At 44.9% G+C, this 20,185-nt stretch overlaps 2 protein-coding genes across 2 annotated transcripts in view; both read left to right on the plus strand.

The window, feature by feature from the left end:
- Window positions 1-11,032, plus strand: part of LOC311302641 (uncharacterized protein) — a 64,966-nt gene extending 53,934 nt beyond the window's left edge. Inside the window, exon 4 of the mRNA XM_084428643.1 lies at window positions 7,931-11,032. Coding sequence (XP_084284769.1) covers window positions 7,931-7,946 — 16 coding nt within the window. The 3' untranslated portion in view covers window positions 7,947-11,032. The remainder of the gene's footprint in view (window positions 1-7,930) is intronic.
- The window catches only part of LOC311302781 (uncharacterized protein), a 198,842-nt gene that overhangs the window by 13,573 nt on the left and 165,084 nt on the right, over window positions 1-20,185 (plus strand). The gene's annotated exons all lie outside the window — the stretch shown is intronic.

A 20,185-nucleotide genomic window follows, 5' to 3' on the forward strand; every position in this document is an offset into this window, starting at 1 on the left:
GTATATATTCAGCGCTCATAGGCAAAAATTCTGGTTTTCGCAGTCTGAAGCGCAAAAGCTCGTGGCGCGACACAGCAGGTTACGCAATACTCGTTCCCTCTTCTAGAGAGAACCGAGGTTACATTAGTAACCGAGTACGTTCTCTTACGAGAGGTCTCTCGTATTGCGTAAGGTTAGCTTACGCATCGGGAACCCTTTGTCAACGCCGTGTGCGCCGAGCATCCAGCCCATGAATCCCAGGGAAACCTGGGAAAACACTCTGCTGGGAAATGTGGCCGGTCGGAGAGACGGGCCAGCGCAGTACAGGCACTTCATGCAGCATATGAAATAGAGCGGCGTGGCCGGTCTATAAACATATAACAGTACAAACAGTAGGGCCGGCAGAGCGAGCCCATACAGTACATAAGCACTCATAAGGGTAGGAGAAAAAAGACATAGTCGGTCTCACATGAAGGGAAAAATTCCCGCGCGACAGAGAATAATACGGGCGGCCAGCAGCGCGGGCCAGCACCGACAACAGCGCGTAACGGGAAATAGGAAACAGAGCGGATCAGCCGGTCTGAGTCAAACACTTCACCCTGAGTATAGTACCAGAATAGCGCCAGCATATGAACGTAGTCTGCACACGAGAAATGGGCAGAGCATACATGTCACTTATGCTGACAGTATTTTTGCCTGTAGGGCAGGAACTTCCAGGTTATAAAACCTCACGAATGTTGATGGGGAGGCCCAGCCCGCCGCCATACAAATACCGTGATTAGAAATTCCGCTGGACCAGGCCCACGACGAGGCCATGCCTCTAGTGGAGTGGGCTCTGATGCCCAGAGGGCACTGCAGGTGTCTGGAGGCATAAGCTGCTGCTATCGCGTCCACTATCCACCTGGACAAGCTCTGTTTCGAGGCGGCAAGACCCTTGGTGCGTCCGCCGAAGGAAACAAAGAGCTGCTCTGAACGCCTGAAAGCGGCGGAGCGCAAGATGTAAACTCTCAGCGCCCGGACAGGGCATAGGAGGTTATCACTGTCCCCACTGTCGGATGCTGGCAGAGCCGAGAGGGACATAACTTGTGCCCTAAACGGGGTTCCAATCGCTTTGGGGATGTAACCGTGTCTCGGTCTGAGAATGACTTTCGAGTCATTCGGCCCGAACTCAAGACATGCAGGGCTAACAGATAGCGCGTGCAAATCACCCACTCGTTTGACTGAAGACAGAGCTATCAGAAAAACGGTTTTAAGCGACAGATACTTTAGATCCGCGGATTCAAGCGGTTCAAAGGGAAAAGCCTCTAGGGCCGCTAGGACCAAGGACAGATCCCACGAGGGAACCGAGGGGGGCCGCGGGGGATTCATCCGTCTAGCTCCTCTGAGGAAGCGGATAATGAGCTCATTCCTTCCCATTGCCCGGCCGCGCGCCCGAACGCTGCAATAGCGGCCACATATACTTTGAGCGTGGAAGGGGATCTGCCCTTTTCCAACAGCTCTTGTAAGAAGGAGAGCACCCGCGGGACCCCGCATGCGCGCGGATCCAAGTTTTTAGTAGCGCACCATTTAGAAAACACCGACCATTTAGACGCGTAGAGCCGTCTCGTGGAGGGGGCTCTCGACTGTGTGATCGTGTTCACGACCCCTTCTGACAGGTCAACGGGTATCCGTTGATCACCCATGCATGCAGCGACCAGCGCTCTGGATGGGGATGCCAGATCGATCCACCGGCTTGGGAGAGGAGATCCTTTCTCACCGGGATCGGCCATGGGGGTGAGTGCGACAGCCTCACTAGCTCTGGGTACCAAGTTTGGTTTTCCCATCGCGGGGCTATAAGCAGCACTGAGTGGTGCGTTTCTCTGATCCTCGAAATGACCTGTGGCAACAGGGAGATCGGAGGAAAAGCATACAGCGGGAGGCTGGGCCATGTCTGGGACAGCGCGTCCTCGCTCTTCGAATAAAACTTCGGGCATTGAGCATTGTCTTTCGACACAAAGAGGTCGATTTCCGCTCTGCCGAATAGGCGCCAGAGAAACTGGACTGTCTGGGGGTGCAGAGACCATTCTCCCGGGGGAATGTTGTCCCTGGACAGTCTGTCTGGACCGACATTCAGGTGGCCCGGCACGTGCGCGGCTCTCAGCGAGCGCAGCGAGCGGTAAGCCCACACAAGAAGGCGTTCTGTCAGCCTGCACAGATTCCTGGATCTGACACCGCCCTGTCGGCTCACATAGGATACCACGGACGTGTTGTCCGAGCGGACTAGCACATGGTGATCCCATATGAATGGGAGGAAGCGCCTGAGCGCGTTCTCGACCGCTATCATCTCCAAACAGTTTATGTGGAGGCATTTTTCCCGGTCTGACCACAGGCCAAAAGACGGTTTGCCCTCGAACAGAGCGCCCCAGCCTGAGGTGGAAGCGTCCTTCGGGATAACTTTGCGGTGTGAGATAGCCCATTGTCACTCCCCGCTGGTACCAGTCGGCCGCTAACCAGGGCTTCAGAGCTGAAACGCAGCTCTGAGTCACTCTGATGCGGATACCGCCGGAAGCTCATGCTCTGTGAGGCACTCGGGCATTCAGCCAGCGTTGTAGCGGGCGCATTCGTAAAAGACCCAGCCGAAGCACTGCTGCGGCTGAGGCCATACAACCCAGTAACCTCTGAAATGTTTTGAGAGGTACGGTGCTGCCCGGCCGGAGGGACGCGGCCAGGCGTCGAATCCAGCGCGCGCGCTGTGTCGACAGGCGGGCCGTGTACTGATATACCTGACCGTCGAAGGCGAATCTCAAGAATGGCCTGTGACGGGGTATTATCAGGATCTGAAAAGCACGCGTCTTTTAGATCGAGAGATATAAACCAGTCCCTCGGGCGAATTTGCGCGAGAATTTGTCTGGTTGTGAGCATTTTGAACGGTCTTCTCATAAGAGCCTTGTTCAAACGTCTCAGATCCAAAATTGAGAGCTCCGTCCTTCTTGGGAACGAGGAAATAACGGCTGTAAAAGCCCGACTCGCTCATGGAAGGGGAAACCGGTTCTATAGCCCTTTTGCACAGAAGTGTAGCCATTTCTGCTCGAAGTAGATGTGCTACTTCCCCATTCACTCTGGTCTCGATACGCGCTTGAAAGCGCGGAGGGCGGCGAGCGAACTGCAGAGTATAGCCCTGTTTTACTGTGCTTAGCACCTGTTCTGATGCGCCTGGAATAGCTTCCCACGCTTTTGCGTGTGCAGCCAGGGGCAGAATGGCCTCCGGGCTCCGATCGCCGCGCATCGCGGGCTCGAGAGCTCGAAACGGAGGGGCCGGCGCGGCGCGCGCGCTCTTGGTGCTTAGATACGGCGGATCGCACGCAGCGATAGCTGGCCGTTTTACACACAGTGTCCCGGTGGCTTAGACGGGGAACATAAAGTGTGAGGCGCGATGGCGGCGTCGGGGGCGAAAATGTTCGTTAGTATGTGTGAGCGCTCGAGGGCGGGCACAGGACTTACATTCAGGGGCGGGCGTGGCGCGCGCGCTCTTGGTGGTTAGATACGGCGGATCGCACGTAGTGATAGCTGGCCGTTTTACACACAGTGTCCCGGTGGCTTTGGACGGGGAACATATAGTGTGAGGCGCGATGTCGGCGTCGGGGCGAAAATGTTAGTTAGTATGTGTGAGCGCTCGAGGGCGGGCACAGGACTTACATTTAAAACATGACCGGTCGTGCGAGGCCGTGTGACAGAGCGGGCAGTGAGTAGGTGTGGGCACGGAGAAGTGGACACGTGACCTACTTTTAACACTAAAGCGGCTTTTGCCTGCTTCATGAGAGTGGGCTCTGTGAGAGACACGGGATGTATAGTGCTTGTGTACAGGGGTGAGCACAGAACGTGGGCACATTCACTGTACTAGAAACACATACGGCGTCAGCCGTGCAACCAGACATTATGCTCTTTTGAAAATTTTCTGGGTTGCCGTGAGAACGGCGGATGCGCGCAGGCGAGCGGGTAGATACCGGCTCGTTGACTGCGGGGTAAACAGCTGCAGTAGCCGTGGCAACGGGGACTGACAGAGCGTTAAGCTTCGACGGTGGTCCAGCCGCAGGGCTGCGGGATTTAACCGTCTTTTCTTCTCTCGTGTTTAGACGCTCAAAAATACTCGAGCACCCTGAGAAGGTGTGGTGCGAGAGGCGGGTTCGCTTTCTGTAAGTAAGAAAGACTGGCCGTGAGCTCGGAGAAGCAAGCAGCATATATTTTTATCTTCCCCGAGAGCTGGGATCGAACGCGGATCTCTCGCATGAAAGCGTATGATTCTGCCACTGAGCCACAGGAGAAAACACATAAGCTTTCAGTTAGCGCGAGCATATAAAAAGCGACCTCATGTGTCGCGTCGGCGTTTGTTTGCAGGCGTGCGTGTGTTTAAAACAGGCTCGTTTACTGCAATAGTAATATTTCCAGTCGCCTGAACTTAAGAGGGGACTGAGAAATGTGTGAGGATTGGCGGTTGTCCGGCCGTAGCGAGACTAACACACTCTCTTCTCTTTTCGCCGGTGAGTGAGGCGAGCACGCTGAACGCTGCTCGTGACCGTCCGCTTTGTCATCCCTTGAACGGCGCAATCTGCGCGGCCCAACGAGGGAGAGAGCGGGCTTGTTTTCTGTATGTAAGAAAAACTGGCCGCGAGCTCGGAGAAGCGAACAGCATAAACTTTAACTGCCGCGAGAGCGGGGACCGAACCCCGGTCTCTAGCTTGACAGTCTAGGATTCCGCCACTGAGCCACAGGGGAGAATACATTTGTACTCGGTTAGCGTCATCATGTCTTGTGACGGCGTTTGCTTGCAGGCGAGCGTGTATTTATAACAGGCTCGTATACTGCAATAGTAACAATTCCAGTCGCCTGAACTTAAGAGGGGACTGAGAAATGTGTGAGAAATGGAGGTTATAGTCCAGGCCACGGCGGGACGAAACACTCTGTTCCCCTTTCACCGGTTAGTGACACGCGAGGACGGAGTAGCTTTCTTGTAACGTAAAGAGAGCTCCAAGACCGTCCGCTCCTGCCATCCCTTGTGAGCGGCGCAGTTTGCGCGGCTTGAACAGAGGGAGAGGAAACTCGCTCCGAGACCGTCCGCTCCTGCCATCCCTCGTGAGCGGCTCAGTTTGCGCGGCTCGAACAGAGGGAGAGGAAACTCGCTCCGAGACCGTCCGCTTCTGCCATCCCTTGTGAGCGGCGTAGTTGCACGGCTCAAACAGAGGGAGAGTACGGGTATCTATCACATTCGCCTCATCTCCTGACGCGGCGGCGGCGCGGGCGAGAGCCGGCGGTTGAGCGGCCGGGAGGGAGAGGTTCCGGCGAGCTCCTCAGTCACAACAGTCTCCGGTGGTCGCTGCGAGCGGCGCTTCTTATTGCGATGCGATTGATGCGAAGAGCGTCGCTGAAGACAAGAAAATCAGAATTTTAGCCTATGAGCGCTGAATATATACACGCTGGCCACACCCATTCTGACGGTTAGAAGGGTGTGGAGGGCGCGAAGCGCCCTCATTGGTTGCCGCGTTCAGAGCGCTCACCGATAGGCTTAAGCAGTTGCCGCCGAGCAGCCAATGAGCACGCTTATACAGCCTGTCAAGGTCTGTCGGCTGCTGCACTGCGTTGACAATGTATACAAAATTAAGGATAATTTTTTGGCTTCAGATCTCGAAGAAAGAAGACTTTCCCGATGCGTAAGCTAACCTTACGCAATACGAGAGACCTCTCGTAAGAGAACCTATATTGTCGACAGAGAAGGCTATGCTAAACATGTGACATGAAGTGCAGGTGACAATAACAGGACAAGACATTACTCACCGTGTTTGTTGACTGATTCTTACTCACCTGAGCTTTTATGAACTCAAAGGCGCGGACGCGCGAGAGAAAAATAAATAAATAAAAATAGCTGAGCGCACGGGTGGCGCGTTAACAGGCTAACGAATTACTAGCGTTTTGTGCTAGTAGTACTAATAACAGAAGCTAGCGATGTCAGTTTAATCTGAGATGTTGGGTAGAATGTAGTAGTATAAACAACTAGAAATGGTAGTAAATGATGGTTCAAAACAAAGAAATACAAGGCTAAGACGGAGCTTACAGCACCAAAGCAAACAAACACACTCACAGCAGGCAGCGAGGCAGACAGGAGCAATCGATCGGCGATCAGTCAGATCAGACTCCAATGATATTAATGTTAATATCATGTTAGATAATTGTGTCATTGATCAACTATATGTACTAGTTCTTGCTAAAGAAACATGGGATTCGTGCCTATAATGTTTTAAAAATAATAATTGGAAGATAAATTTTCCTCATTTTTGGAAAGTTTCATGGGCATATAATCAATTTATAAATAGACATCAAATTATAATATTTTATAGCAGTAGTACTTTCTACTATTACATCAGGGCTCACTTTAATGTCTTTTCACTTTATATTTCTCTTTGAATTATTTTGATGTACTGAAAATGAAATTAATCATTTTCTCTTTGATTTCAGACCTGATGGAAGTGAAGGAGGAGAGTGAAGAACTGAGTGAAGTGGAGGAGGAACATCATGTCAATCCTGAAGGAAAACCTTTGAGTTGCTCAAAGACTAAAACATTTTTTTTTAAGAAAAGAGCCAAGAAATCTTTCACCTGCACTCAGTGTGGGAAGAGTTTCACATACAAACAAAGTCTTAATGGTCACATGAGGATCCACACTGGAGAGAAGCCGTTCTCATGTGATCAATGTGGGAAGAGTTTCACAAACAAACAAAATCTTAATGTTCACATGAGGATCCATACCGGAGAGAAGCCGTTCTCATGTGATCAATGCGGCAAAACATTTCTTAGTACATCAGACCTGAAGAAACACCTGACAGTTCATACGAAGGAGAAGCCACATTCATGTTCTGTGTGTGGAAAGAGTTTTTCACAGCTGCAACATTTACACACACATGAGAAAATACACACTGGTGTGAAAGAGTACATGTGCTTTGAGTGTGAGAAGACTTTCACTACAGCAGACGGTTTAAAACTGCACCAGAGAATTCACACTGGAGAAAAACCTTACAAGTGTTCACACTGTGACAAGAGATTCAGTGACTTATCAAATCTGAAAACACATGAGAGGATCCACACTGGAGAGAAGCCGTACACGTGTGATCAGTGTGGGAAGTGTTTCACTAACAAAAATAAACTTGATGTTCACATGAGGATCCACACGGGAGAGAAGCCATTCATGTGTGATAAGTGTGAAAAGAGATTCTCATGCAAAAGTTATCTTAAGATTCACATGAGGATCCACACCGGAGAGAAGCCGTTCACATGTGATCAATGCGGCAAAAAATTTCTTAGTGCATCAGAGCTGAAGAAACACCTGACAGTTCATACGAAGCCGCATTCATGTTCTGTGTGTGGAAAGAGTTTTTCACTGCTGCAATATTTACACACACATGAGAAAACTCACACTGGTGTGAGAGAGTACATGTGCATTGAGTGTGAGAAGACTTTTACTACAGCAAACTGTTTAAAACAGCACCAGAGAATTCACACTGGAGAGAAACCTTACAAGTGTTCACACTGTGACAACAGATTCAGTCAGTTATCATCTCTGAAAACACATGAGAGGATCCACAACAGAGAGAAGCCGCACACGTGTGATCAGTGCGGAAAGAGTTTCTCTATTAAAACTCAGCTGAGGCGACACATGAAGATCCATGCAGTGGAGAAACCACATCACCTCAGTCTGAGATCACAGTAAGTAGTTTATTTTCATGTGCTGAGCAACAAAGTCTCTTCTGTGTAAGTTATCCACACATCACCCTATAGCCAAATCTCTCCTCTCCACCTATAGCCGGTGTGTGGTGAGCACAGGACACTTTGTTGATTGTTTGATATCTATTAACTCTCTGGGGTCTGAGGTGTTTTCTGGGCCCTGGAGGTGTTCTGTCATGCTCTGACATTTGTGCTTATTTCTAGGGATGCACCGAAATGAAAATTCTTGGCCGAAACCGAAAACCGAAAAAGAGGAAACCAAGGCCAAAAACCGAAACACCGAAATAAATTATGCCAATTATTAGTACCATTGCATTTATGGCTATGACTATATAACTATAACTTGACTATAACTACTAAAATCAAGGCATTGCAATTGCATAAATTAATATTAAAGTTTCAAACAATAAATCAATTAAATTTGTATGCAAATATTTATTTAGCACATTGCAAAGTATAAAATTAAATGTTTAACTTGACCCCACTCATGTGTACATTAAATAATAATGTAAAAGCCTACTGGCCTGCAGAAAGGTTTAAAAATGAAATGTTCTCTCATAAAAACAAACTGCATTTAGGTCAATACTGCCATAGCCCATAATAATATCTGCAGCTATATGCTCATGGACGTGAGTTGCAAAAACCATAAACAGCTCAGGTAAACACACACACCTCTGAGAAATGACAGCTGCTCTGCAAACACACGCAAGGTCTCTCGCTCCCTCTCTCTGCAGCGCGCGCACTACGTATGCTCGCTCGCGATTCCGGGAGATTTAAACTAATTTGCGGGCATCAGGGAGCCGCTATCTTCCGGAACTTCCGGGAGACTTGGGATGCCTGTGTTTTGAAAATCGCTGTCCGTGGGTCACTCTCAGATATATTGAAATACGTCCACACCGCAGATTTGTTGCTTCAGACAAGCACGTGCAGGTCGCGGTATCTGCTGTTTTCGTCATCACAACATTTTGGCCGTATTGTTTCGGTGATAAAAGTCTTTCGGCCGAAAACCGAAAATGCACTTTTGGGCCATTTTCGGCCGAAAGTTTCGGTGGCCTAATATTCGGTGCATCCCTACTTATTTCTGTTACTTGTGATATTTTCATGGCTAAAGTCTGATTACACTGTATTCAGCACAAACTCTGCTACAATAATATATCAGCAGCATGCATGTAAAAGTTTGTAGTTTTGAGATAATGACGTTTTATGTGTGGTTTGTGAAAATACAAAAAAAAAAAATTGTCACTGAAATAAGGCCATGAAACCCATACTGATTATTTCTTCACAAGACTTTTGAAAATTGTATCACGTAGCCTAGAATATTTGCTCCAAAACTATGTGAAAATCACCCTGACTGCTCATTCAAAGAAGACAATATATTGATTTAAAATTTGTAAGACGTGTTTTGTGTAAGAAAGCTTTTATGCGAGGGGCGTAAACACTAAACACTTCCTGAATATTGATGGCATTTCACACCTGAGAAAGACAAAGACACTCCCCTAACGGCCCTATTTTAGGAGCTATCAGGCCCTGTCATTCTGAGCAACCTTGCACAAAGAATGAGGAGATTAAAAAAAGAATGACTGTTTGATTGTTTTGGATTTATTTACAACACAACATAATCCAAAGATACACAACACATGACAAAAAAGCACATTATTGAAAACAATGATCCAAAGATAGAGACCTTTGTGCCATTCCTAAAAGCATTGTACCTTTCATTTCCAAGGTGTTTGATTTTCACTTTACCATGTTCATGTACAGAGACTCATGTGAATGTTGAAGTCAGCAGGACTGTAAAAAAAAAACACACAAAAAAAAACTGATATCAAGAGAAACTATAGGGCTGCACGATTTTGGGCATAAATTTTTGATTTTCTGGTTAAAATTTGCATTTTAAAATTCACAGAACACACACACACACACAAATGTTTCCAACAATATATAATGAACAGGTTTGTTGTGCCTTGTAGGCATAGGCTACACGCAGTGCTGCATAAAATAATAATAAAAACTAGAATGTACATTTCCTGAAGAAAATGTGAAGTGGTGCTTGCAGTGGCAAAACTCGCCACTCGGTTGCTAGAGTGTGGTACTGGTACATGATTGCATATGAGCCAACACACGTCTGTACGATGTTCTGGTGCTGAGATATGGCTTATTCATGTTGTTCAGGTGGTTGCTAGGGTGTTCTGTGTGGTTGCTAGGTGGTTGCTAGGGCATTGCTAGGGTGTTCTGGGTGGTTGCTATGGTGTTGCTAGGCGGTTGCTAGGGTATTCTGGGTGATTGCTAGGGCGTTGCTAGGGTATTCTTGGTGGTTGCTAGGGTGTTGCTAAGTGGTTGCTAAGGCATTGCTAGGGTGTTCTGGGTGGTTGCTAGGTGGTTTCTAGGGTATTCTGGGTGGTTGCTAGGCAGTTGCTAGGGTATTCTGGGTGGTTGCTATGGTGTTGCTAGGGTGTTCTGTGTGGTTGCTAGGGCTTTGCTAGGTGGTTGCTAGGGCATTGCTAGGGTGTTCTGGGTGGTTGCTATGGAATTGATAGGTGGTTGCTAGGGTATTCTGGGTGGTTGCTAGGGCATTGCTAGGCAGTTGCTAGGGTATTCTAGGTGGTTGCTAAGGCATTGCTAGGCAGTTGCTAGGGTGTTCTGGGTGGTGTCTATGGTGTTGCTAGGGTGTTCTGGGTGGTTGCTATGGTGATGCTAGGCAGTTGATATTCTGGGTGGTTGCTAGGGTGTTCTGGGTGGTTTCTATGGTGTTGCTAGGCGGTTGCTAGGGTATTCTGGGTGGTTGCTAGGGCGTTGCTAGGCGGTTGCTAGGGTGTTCTGGGTGGTTGCTATGGTGTTGCTATGCAGCATGAGTCAAATACAATATTCTCTTCGTGAACAGTTGTATTTCATTCATTAATCTTACTATGCACCTGTGCATTTAATTGCCTTTGGCTCGTGTGATAGTAATATGGATATTAGTAGTATTTTAAGTGATAATTGATTCTATAAACAACTATAAAAGATACATTTCGGCTTTCTCCGGCTCCCTGCAACGGGCGTAATGCGAAACCGGAAGTGTCTAACCGCACACTCGCTGATCCGAAATCCAAAATGGCGGCCACGTGCAACTAGCCTATTGACTAATTCTGTAGGATCAAGTTGCGTTTTTTTAACAAGCGGTTTAATCATAGCCAGCTCAAAGTATCCTAGAGACAAAGATGAATTAATGATATTAAGAAGAGGATCTATGACCTCTGGAAGCATCTCTTTCAGTAGCTTAGTCGGTATCGGGTCTAACATACATGTTGTCGATTTAGATGATTTAACGAGTTTAGTAAATTCTTCCTCTCCTATAGCAATGAATGAATCAAATTTTTCCTCAGGGAGACTACAATGCACTGCCTGATGTGATACTGTAGTAGACGGTTGCATAGTTATAATTTTCTCCCTGATGTAGCGACAATGGGTAGAAAGCAACCACCAACTAATCTTCTTTTTGAATATTAATTCAAATTCTCTACTTCTCGATGACTGAGGGGGGAAGATTTGTTCAGAACGTCTCATGATCATCACCGGTCTGACTAATTGAAGGAGCCCCCGGCACTAACACATAACTGGTCAATGGCTAGCTTTGTGGCCTACTACGGACTGGTTAAGATAAAGACAGTGTCCGCACATTCCAGAGTCAAATCACCAAGACCAGAGCCATAAGTCACCCATCCCGGTGCCAGAGAGTCTGCAAAAGACCCTTTAAAAGAAGAATCGACACCAGCAGATGTTACTGAAACCCCCGACAACATTCCTGAACACCTCCTCCTTAAGACCTCTGAACAAACAGAGTTCTGTCTCTTCACCAGAGAACTGATTCTTATCAATAACTATACATAAAATCATTCAAGAACAATTTTCAATGGACTCATGATCAAACAATCATGCAACTACCTAATCCTGGGTTGTTTCCACCACTTATATGCATATTTTAATAAGATAATATGTTTTGATCCCATTTAATTCAGGTAATAGTTATTATATTAACTATTAGAAGGAGTGAATGAATGAAAGTGTGTACTGTCTCATATCAATGCTATCTTACGAACACAACTAGCAAGATGGCTTGAATGATATCGGTGTAATATGTTTTGATCTTCTTTTAATTAGAAATCATGTCTAAACTGTGGCCCCTGTTCTCTCTGTTAGTAAGGAGAGCACAGATAAGCATGATTTACGATCAGAACTGAAAAGAACGTCACCTCCTAAATTCAGCCAGTGTCTAATTGGCCAGAACTCATCCTGGAGGTTGGACAAAATTTTAGTTTAAAACCTTAGACCCAAAAACAAAGCTCTCTCTCTCTCGCTCTCTCTCTCGCGGCTCTCTCTCGCGGCTCTCTCTCGCTGCTCTCTCTCGCTGCTCTCGGTGCTCTCTCTCTCTCTATAGGAACCATGTAAACGCGCAAACGAAATAACCCAAATCAAGATCTGAAGAACATGGGTTAAATAGCTACATTCAAGCCATCATCATCTACTCTCAATTTCCTTTCTTTTCTTAGTTTCATTTCTTTTCCGTTGTGAGTGTCGGTTCTAAGTTAAGTTTTGCGACAAGATTTCGAGCCACGTTTCTTCTGCAAAGCCAGCTTCAAACAAAGACTTTCATTCCGCCAGCACACCACGTGACTGACCATGTGATCCAGACATCAGGCACGAGGAGACCGAATGGACCGGGAAAACCCCTTTCACGCAACAAAAAGGGAATCCCCAAAAGCAAATACGCAAGTAGACTACCTCCAGACTTTTAAAATCTTAACTGGTGTATTTATATAACTTTAATAACCTGCCTAAAACGATAGAAGGGTTAAATTAATGATTGATGGTTCGTTCAGGTCATGTCTAAGTGCATATGGAATCGTGAGATTTCATCCTTTCACTCTTAAACCCACTCTTTCCTCACTCTATCCCTTTCTGCAACACGTATGAATGTGTGTGTGTGTGTTTGTGTTAGATATTAGCTTATGTGTTATATATAATCAATAAAGTATTGTTTGTATTTGAAAAGAGATTACTTGTGTATGTGCTTATCAGATTTATTGTCTTGAACTTCGATTTAAGTTACCTATGCTGTTACCCTTAATTTACTTCGTAATTTATTGTTAGCTGGGGATTAATTCTTTCTTGACCAGGAAGATATTATATTTCCTAGAGTTAATACTTGTTTATGCTTTCTGTTCATTGGATGAACTGATAAAATGATCATACTATTGATTCTGCTACAGTAAATTCTGAAAATAATTAAAAATAATTAAAATATTAATTATTGGTCATATTCCGTTATGAAGAATAATTAATAATATTTATACGTGGGCGTATAAACGCTACATTATATTGGTGGAGACGAATGCGGGAAGTTTAACCTAAATTGTAAGCATATACGAAGTAATTATATTTTCATAGTATGCGGAGGAGAGATCCGAACCTCCGAGTCTGTGTGTATGACGTATGCAGCGAGCGCCGGGCGCCCTGTTTGAATGAATGTGAATACACAGAGAGAGCTGTTACTCTAGTCTAGGCTGCCTGCCTATTTTTATTTTATTTTAAACTGCAGTAAAATAACCCAAGATATAAGATCTCACACAACGATAAGGTAAGGATTGGGCGTGTTCCCCAATTTCTGAAATACTTATAGCTTAAGACGTCTGCGTGTTCCAGAGTCTTTCAAATAGCTATAACGTTATGTGTGTTTGTATCAGTCAGAGAGCTGAATGAAATTAAAACTGCAGTAATTAAAATAACCATGTAAAGGACGGATGAGCGTGTTCCTCGTCTAACGTTAACTTAGTCCTTATTTATCTGATTGTCACTCAGTGCGTGTTCCACTGCAAGGACGAATATTCTCCTCACAGATTAGTCTTTATTTCTCAGGTGCCCGTGCGTGTCCCACGGCAATCCCCGTGATAAACTATAAGCATATCTGTGTCAGTTCAATTAATTCTCGTGTAAACACTGCGTATGTCCGAGTGTAGTTGAATAGGAATTATTTAAAGTTGTGTTCAAGTAAAGCTTGACGTTGAAACTTAACCAACAGTTAGGAACCCTGTTGTTTTTGTGTGCTCAGATAACATTGCACAGAGACGATCCGCCGAGATCGCTATTGTTCCATCTATTACAGCGCAAAGCTGCCCTTTAAAGTTAATCTCACTCTTAAACAACTGAGTGAAGCCCCACGTCGTAAAAACTACGAGTGGTGTCCTTTATTTGTATTTTTGAAATGCGCCGACATTTCACGTAATATGATCGACGTGTATATTCTTTGAACATTGTTGAAATGTGCCGACATTTCATGTAACATGCATTACTGTTTACAAACTGCAATTCACATGTTTGCCCACTAGCGTTGTTTTGTCGCCATAGTTACAATCGTGACACGGAAGTCTTAACCAACGCTTCCGGGGGAACTCTGACCCTCGCATGATCAGAGCCACAGCAAAGCCCTGACCACAGTGTAAACAAACCCTTTGGTGGCTAAGCTAGCTGCTAACCCTTGGCTAAGCTAACCTAACCTAGGCAGTTGTTTACAGTGAGGCCTATATGCTAAAGCCTTAAGCATTATTTACGTTTGTCATTTGTATTAACATCAGTGGTTAAATACAGTGTCTGTTTGAACAACGTTAAAGTGATTTAACCATTTAAACACCTTGATTTTTACACCTGTTGGTCTTTTCTTCTTTCTTATTTTACCTGTCTAATATTTTAATTACCCATATTTTCCGTGAAAAGGAAATTTCGTTTGCAATTATTAATTTCGTTTACCTGCATTTTACTTGAAAAAGAAAATACTGGTTTATGATTATTAATTGTCAAATTCTAATTTGATTTAAAAAAGGAAATTAAAATTGAAAATCTATTTTTCTAAACAGGTAATTTCTAATGATTTCTAGATTTATTTTTAATAAATCTAATTTCATAATTTTCATAATTTCTAAATTACTCTTTTAGATTTAATCACTTAAGGTGAATACGTTTTGAACTTTGAAAGTTAAGTAAACTTATTCAACCCACATTTCCCTATTTCAAATATTGTTAGACTCCTACTTGCTCATTTATTGTTATTGCGTTGTAACCTCCTTCTCAAGTTGTGGTTATAAACTTAACCATTCTATTTTACCCATTTACCTCTTTTTGTCGCTGTGGAGCGACACACCTGAGCCTCAATAGGAGACATTGGTATCTCACTACAAGTTTCAAATAAATCAGAGATAACCCTCTCTTTACAAAGTTTTATTTTTGAATGTTTAGTTGGTTGGCAACTATCAATTCTATACTTGTAGTTCGACAAAGGCTCCAGAGCCATTTGTGGATCCAATCTCCTTCCCTCCTTTCCTTCTTACATCCTTCCTGTTCTGTCCTGATTTCCCATCCTTCACATTTGTAGGAAACAAACCTTGAAGAACCATCAATCGAGTCTAAAGAAAGAGAAAGATAATTTTTCTAAAGAAAACAATTATTAGGTATTTGATTTGTAATCAAACCCTCTCTTGTTCTCCATACTCTCTCTGTCTTTGTAAACACAATTTACAATTTAACATCTTATCCAAGATCATTTAACAGAGACAAGTGTTGAGCAACCGTCGCCTTCATAGCATCCCAGCTGTAAGCGGTCCAACTGACAGTGTGTGGTGTCAATCCTGTAAAACTCGGAAAAAGGTATCAGCATTATTATTGTATTATTTTTCCTTGTAAACATAAACAATAATATTGTTTACCTTTCTGAAAATAGATTCTCTGTGATAGGAAGCATTTACGAGAAAAATAATATTTCTCCTACTTAAGAATTTTCTTTCTTGTTTTATTGAAATTGGTTTTAACCTCTCTCTCTTTCCCTCACTTAGTTGAGTGACGAAGTGTCCACATCACTAGCCTACCTGTCTACACTGAGACCAACACTTAGACATTACAACACTTCACTATTGTTGTACCGTCACTTAGACGACACTTAGCTGTTCAACCACATACAGGCTTACACCCCACACAGATCTGTGTCAGTCTCTTCACCCCAGCGTGCCAACATGTCGTGGACAACAAACCCCACTGACGTGGACGCCTGGCTCAGAGGCATTGCAGACTGCCTCACACCAAAGACATTTGAACTGTTATTATTTTTAATAATAATCATAACGCTGAGAAGATTCCTGACACATGATTCAAGCCAGAATCAGAACCACAACCACGCGGAACTAACCAAGATTATCTGCTCCCTAAGCAATGCCTTCACAGCCCAGCTGACACTAAGCGACAAGCACATCACCCACCTTCAGGAGGAGCTGACACGTGCCCAGAGCCGCATAGACAAGCTGGAAGTGAAAGTCCAGGACGACTTCAAGCTTCAGACCACTGAGTTCCTGAGAGAGCTGATGCACACCCAACTCTGCACTGACCAGCTCAAAGTGAAAGCTCAAGTCGAACTCGAAGTGCCCGACAAAGTGAAGCAAGAAACAAAGAAGCAAGTTTACAAGCTCCAAGAAGCCCTTGCAGTCACTGAACGTGACAAACAAGAATTAAAGACTGTCCAGAAGCACCTGGTAAACCAACTCCAGTCTGCTGAACACCAGCTAGAGAAAGCTAAAGCTGACATTAAAGTCAAGAACTCTAAGATCATTGCTCTGAAAGACCACCTGGAAAGGTGCAGTGTTGAAATCGACCATCTGACCCAACAGCGAGATGACGTCAACGGCGAGCTCTACGCGGTCAGAGATGAACTCCAGCACATTTTCCAAGAGAAACCAGAGCCAAGAAGGGAGAGACCTCCCTCAGCATCACCACTGCTGAGCAGAACAGAGTCCTCCACCCAAGAACTGGCATACAGTGAAAAAGGTGAATGGCCGCAACCCAAAACATCACCAGCCTTCACCACAGAACTGTTCACTGCCAACAAACAAAGAGAGCTCATTCAGGCAGACTCCAAAGCTGCACAGGGGATGACCTGTAAAGATCTCAACCAGCTGGTTAAGAATATCACTCAGTTCAACCTGAACTCCACGGAGGGCCCAGACATCCAGGCCCACATCCGAGATATCAACTTCCACCTAGAAGTGAGACCACATGTGACTGACAGAGACAGGTTCTACCTCCTCAGATCGACATCCACTCCAAAGGTACGAAGCTTTCTAGACCGACAACCTGCTCACGTCAAGTCAAACTACCAGCTGCTATGTGAGACACTGATTAAAGAATTCACAGGCCCAGAGTCGGAACATGGTGTGTTAATCGCCTTGGAAACCAAACAAGGTCGGCAAGAGACTCCTCAAGCCTACTACCACCGTTTTCGACAAGCCTTCTTTGGTGCACGTAACTCACCTGAACATGAAGAGGATGTGAATTTCAAAAACCTCTTCCTGAGAAATCTGCACCCCGGATTGAGTTATTATCTTGGTCTCGAGGCCTGCGCAGACACAATGACAATTCAACAGCTGCGTGACCTGACACACAAGGCCCACATCAAACAGAAGATGTCCTCAAAGAAAGGTTTGAAAACATCCACAATTTCAAACTCCTTCAGCCAAGACACAAGCCTTGCACTGGAAGACAACCAGTGGCATGACAACACCACAGTTCTTCGTAAGAAGCACAGAGAACGTGACTCCCATGCCGATGACAGCTACCACACCAACCGCATGGAAAAGACATGGAACCAGCCACGCTTCTCAGGAAACCCACCTCGGCACCACTCAGTTAAGCACAGCACTGAGTATGCCCAATAACAAGACAGTTTACCCTCAAAAGACATGGAGCCACTAATGAGGCAACTGGAAGTGTTCCTAGGAAGCAGGCTGAACACGGATGACCAACAAGATGAGTCAAATTTGCTATGACTAGCGATGGAACGGAAGACCCACGACTCATCTGATACACCTTCATAATGAAGATGACAACCACTTGTTCTACAACAACACAGAACAAAGTGGTCTCTCACAGTCAACCACTGACAAACACCCAGAGGTACCAGAAAACACCATCCTGGTTACCCATCACTCATAAAGAAACCACCAAACGAGCTCCAACTCAAGAACCATGTGTGTGCTACAGCAACAACAGTAAGCACAGAAGATCAGAAAGGCTGTCACAACCAGAAGGCATCATCGGAGGAATGCAACAACAGAGACCAAGTTTCACACTACAGCTTCACGCATCCATGCCAAACTACCTCCCCCATGTCTGCCAGAGAACTTCCTGCCTTACTGGTTTGACCCCCAGCAGATCACAGAAGATCCTTTCTCCAAGGCAAAGAGGCAACAAGCTCATCAAAGCTAAGCCATCAAGCAAAGGGGGGAGCAAAACAGACTGAAACAGATCTGACCATACATACATACATACATACATACATGCATGCATACATGCATACACTACACAACACCCCTAACATACTCACTAACATATAGAAGTTAACCACCTCTACCGTGCAAAACACGCAACAAACATGTTTTCTCCCACAGGTAGAAACTAACTTCAGAAACTAGCTTAACAACGTAGCTACACTTACCATAGGAAACATGGTAACTACCCATCCAACAAGTACACCTGAGAACACCTCTCATTACATCGTGATACCTGACACCTTAGCTGCGCAACAGTAGTTATAAGTCATACCAGGAACACTCAACTGCTTTGTTTTGTTGTACCTCTTCCTTCCTTTCCTTCTTCTTTTATTAGGTAAAATGCCTGTCCACCCTATAAGGGTCAAGGTCGCAATAATAGGATTGACACACCACGCCTAATAGTTGTAAGTCACCTTAAAACGAATGTGAGCCAGAGAACTCCCTGCATCATTCGTATCACAAATTGAAAGGTAAATTGGTCCAAACCTAGAACAATTTAGAAGAGAATAAAACAAACAAATCAAATTTAATCACAAAATTGATTAATCACCGTCCCAAAACGAACTAGGATAACGGTCCTAAGATTGAACTAAACTTTATTCAACGTGATTAACTACATTGAGAGAGTGAACCTGTTTATGCCTAGGTAATCTAATGTCCTGCACCAGTAAAGTGACCAGTCATGGAGGTGTTGTCTTGTTGTTTGCTGTGTGTGTTTGCTTCCTCTACCCATTTCTCCAGCGTTCACCGATGTCTTCTACTCAACACATCGTCGAACGAAGGGGGGATATGTAGCGACAATGGGTAGAAAGCAACCACCAACTAATCTTCTTTTTGAATATTAATTCAAATTCTCTACTTCTCGATGACTGAGGGGGGAAGATTTGTTCAGAACGTCTCATGATCATCACCGGTCTGACTAATTGAAGGAGCCCCCGGCACTAACACATAACTGGTCAATGGCTAGCTTTGTGGCCTACTACGGACTGGTTAAGATAAAGACAGTGTCCGCACATTCCAGAGTCAAATCACCAAGACCAGAGCCATAAGTCACCCATCCCGGTGCCAGAGAGTCTGCAAAAGACCCTTTAAAAGAAGAATCGACACCAGCAGATGTTACTGAAACCCCCGACAACATTCCTGAACACCTCCTCCTTAAGACCTCTGAACAAACAGAGTTCTGTCTCTTCACCAGAGAACTGATTCTTATCAATAACTATACATAAAATCATTCAAGAACAATTTTCAATGGACTCATGATCAAACAATCATGCAACTACCTAATCCTGGGTTGTTTCCACCACTTATATGCATATTTTAATAAGATAATATGTTTTGATCCCATTTAATTCAGGTAATAGTTATTATATTAACTATTAGAAGGAGTGAATGAATGAAAGTGTGTACTGTCTCATATCAATGCTATCTTACGAACACAACTAGCAAGATGGCTTGAATGATATCGGTGTAATATGTTTTGATCTTCTTTTAATTAGAAATCATGTCTAAACTGTGGCCCCTGTTCTCTCTGTTAGTAAGGAGAGCACAGATAAGCATGATTTACGATCAGAACTGAAAAGAACGTCACCTCCTAAATTCAGCCAGTGTCTAATTGGCCAGAACTCATCCTGGAGGTTGGACAAAATTTTAGTTTAAAACCTTAGACCCAAAAACAAAGCTCTCTCTCTCTCGCGGCTCTCTCTCGCTGCTCTCTCTCGCTGCTCTCGGTGCTCTCTCTCTCTCTATAGGAACCATGTAAACGCGCAAACGAAATAACCCAAATCAAGATCTGAAGAACATGGGTTAAATAGCTTCATTCAAGCCATCATCATCTACTCTCAATTTCCTTTCTTTTCTTAGTTTCATTTCTTTTCCGTTGTGAGTGTCGGTTCTAAGTTAAGTTTTGCGACAAGATTTCGAGCCACGTTTCTTCTGCAAAGCCAGCTTCAAACAAAGACTTTCATTCCGCCAGCACACCACGTGACTGACCATGTGATCCAGACATCAGGCACGAGGAGACCGAATGGACCGGGAAAACCCCTTTCACGCAACAAAAAGGGAATCCCCAAAAGCAAATACGCAAGTAGACTACCTCCAGACTTTTAAAATCTTA

The sequence above is a fragment of the Rutilus rutilus genome, assembly GCF_951802725.1.
Source record: "Rutilus rutilus genome assembly, chromosome: 1".
Taxonomy (NCBI): domain Eukaryota; kingdom Metazoa; phylum Chordata; class Actinopteri; order Cypriniformes; family Leuciscidae; genus Rutilus; species Rutilus rutilus.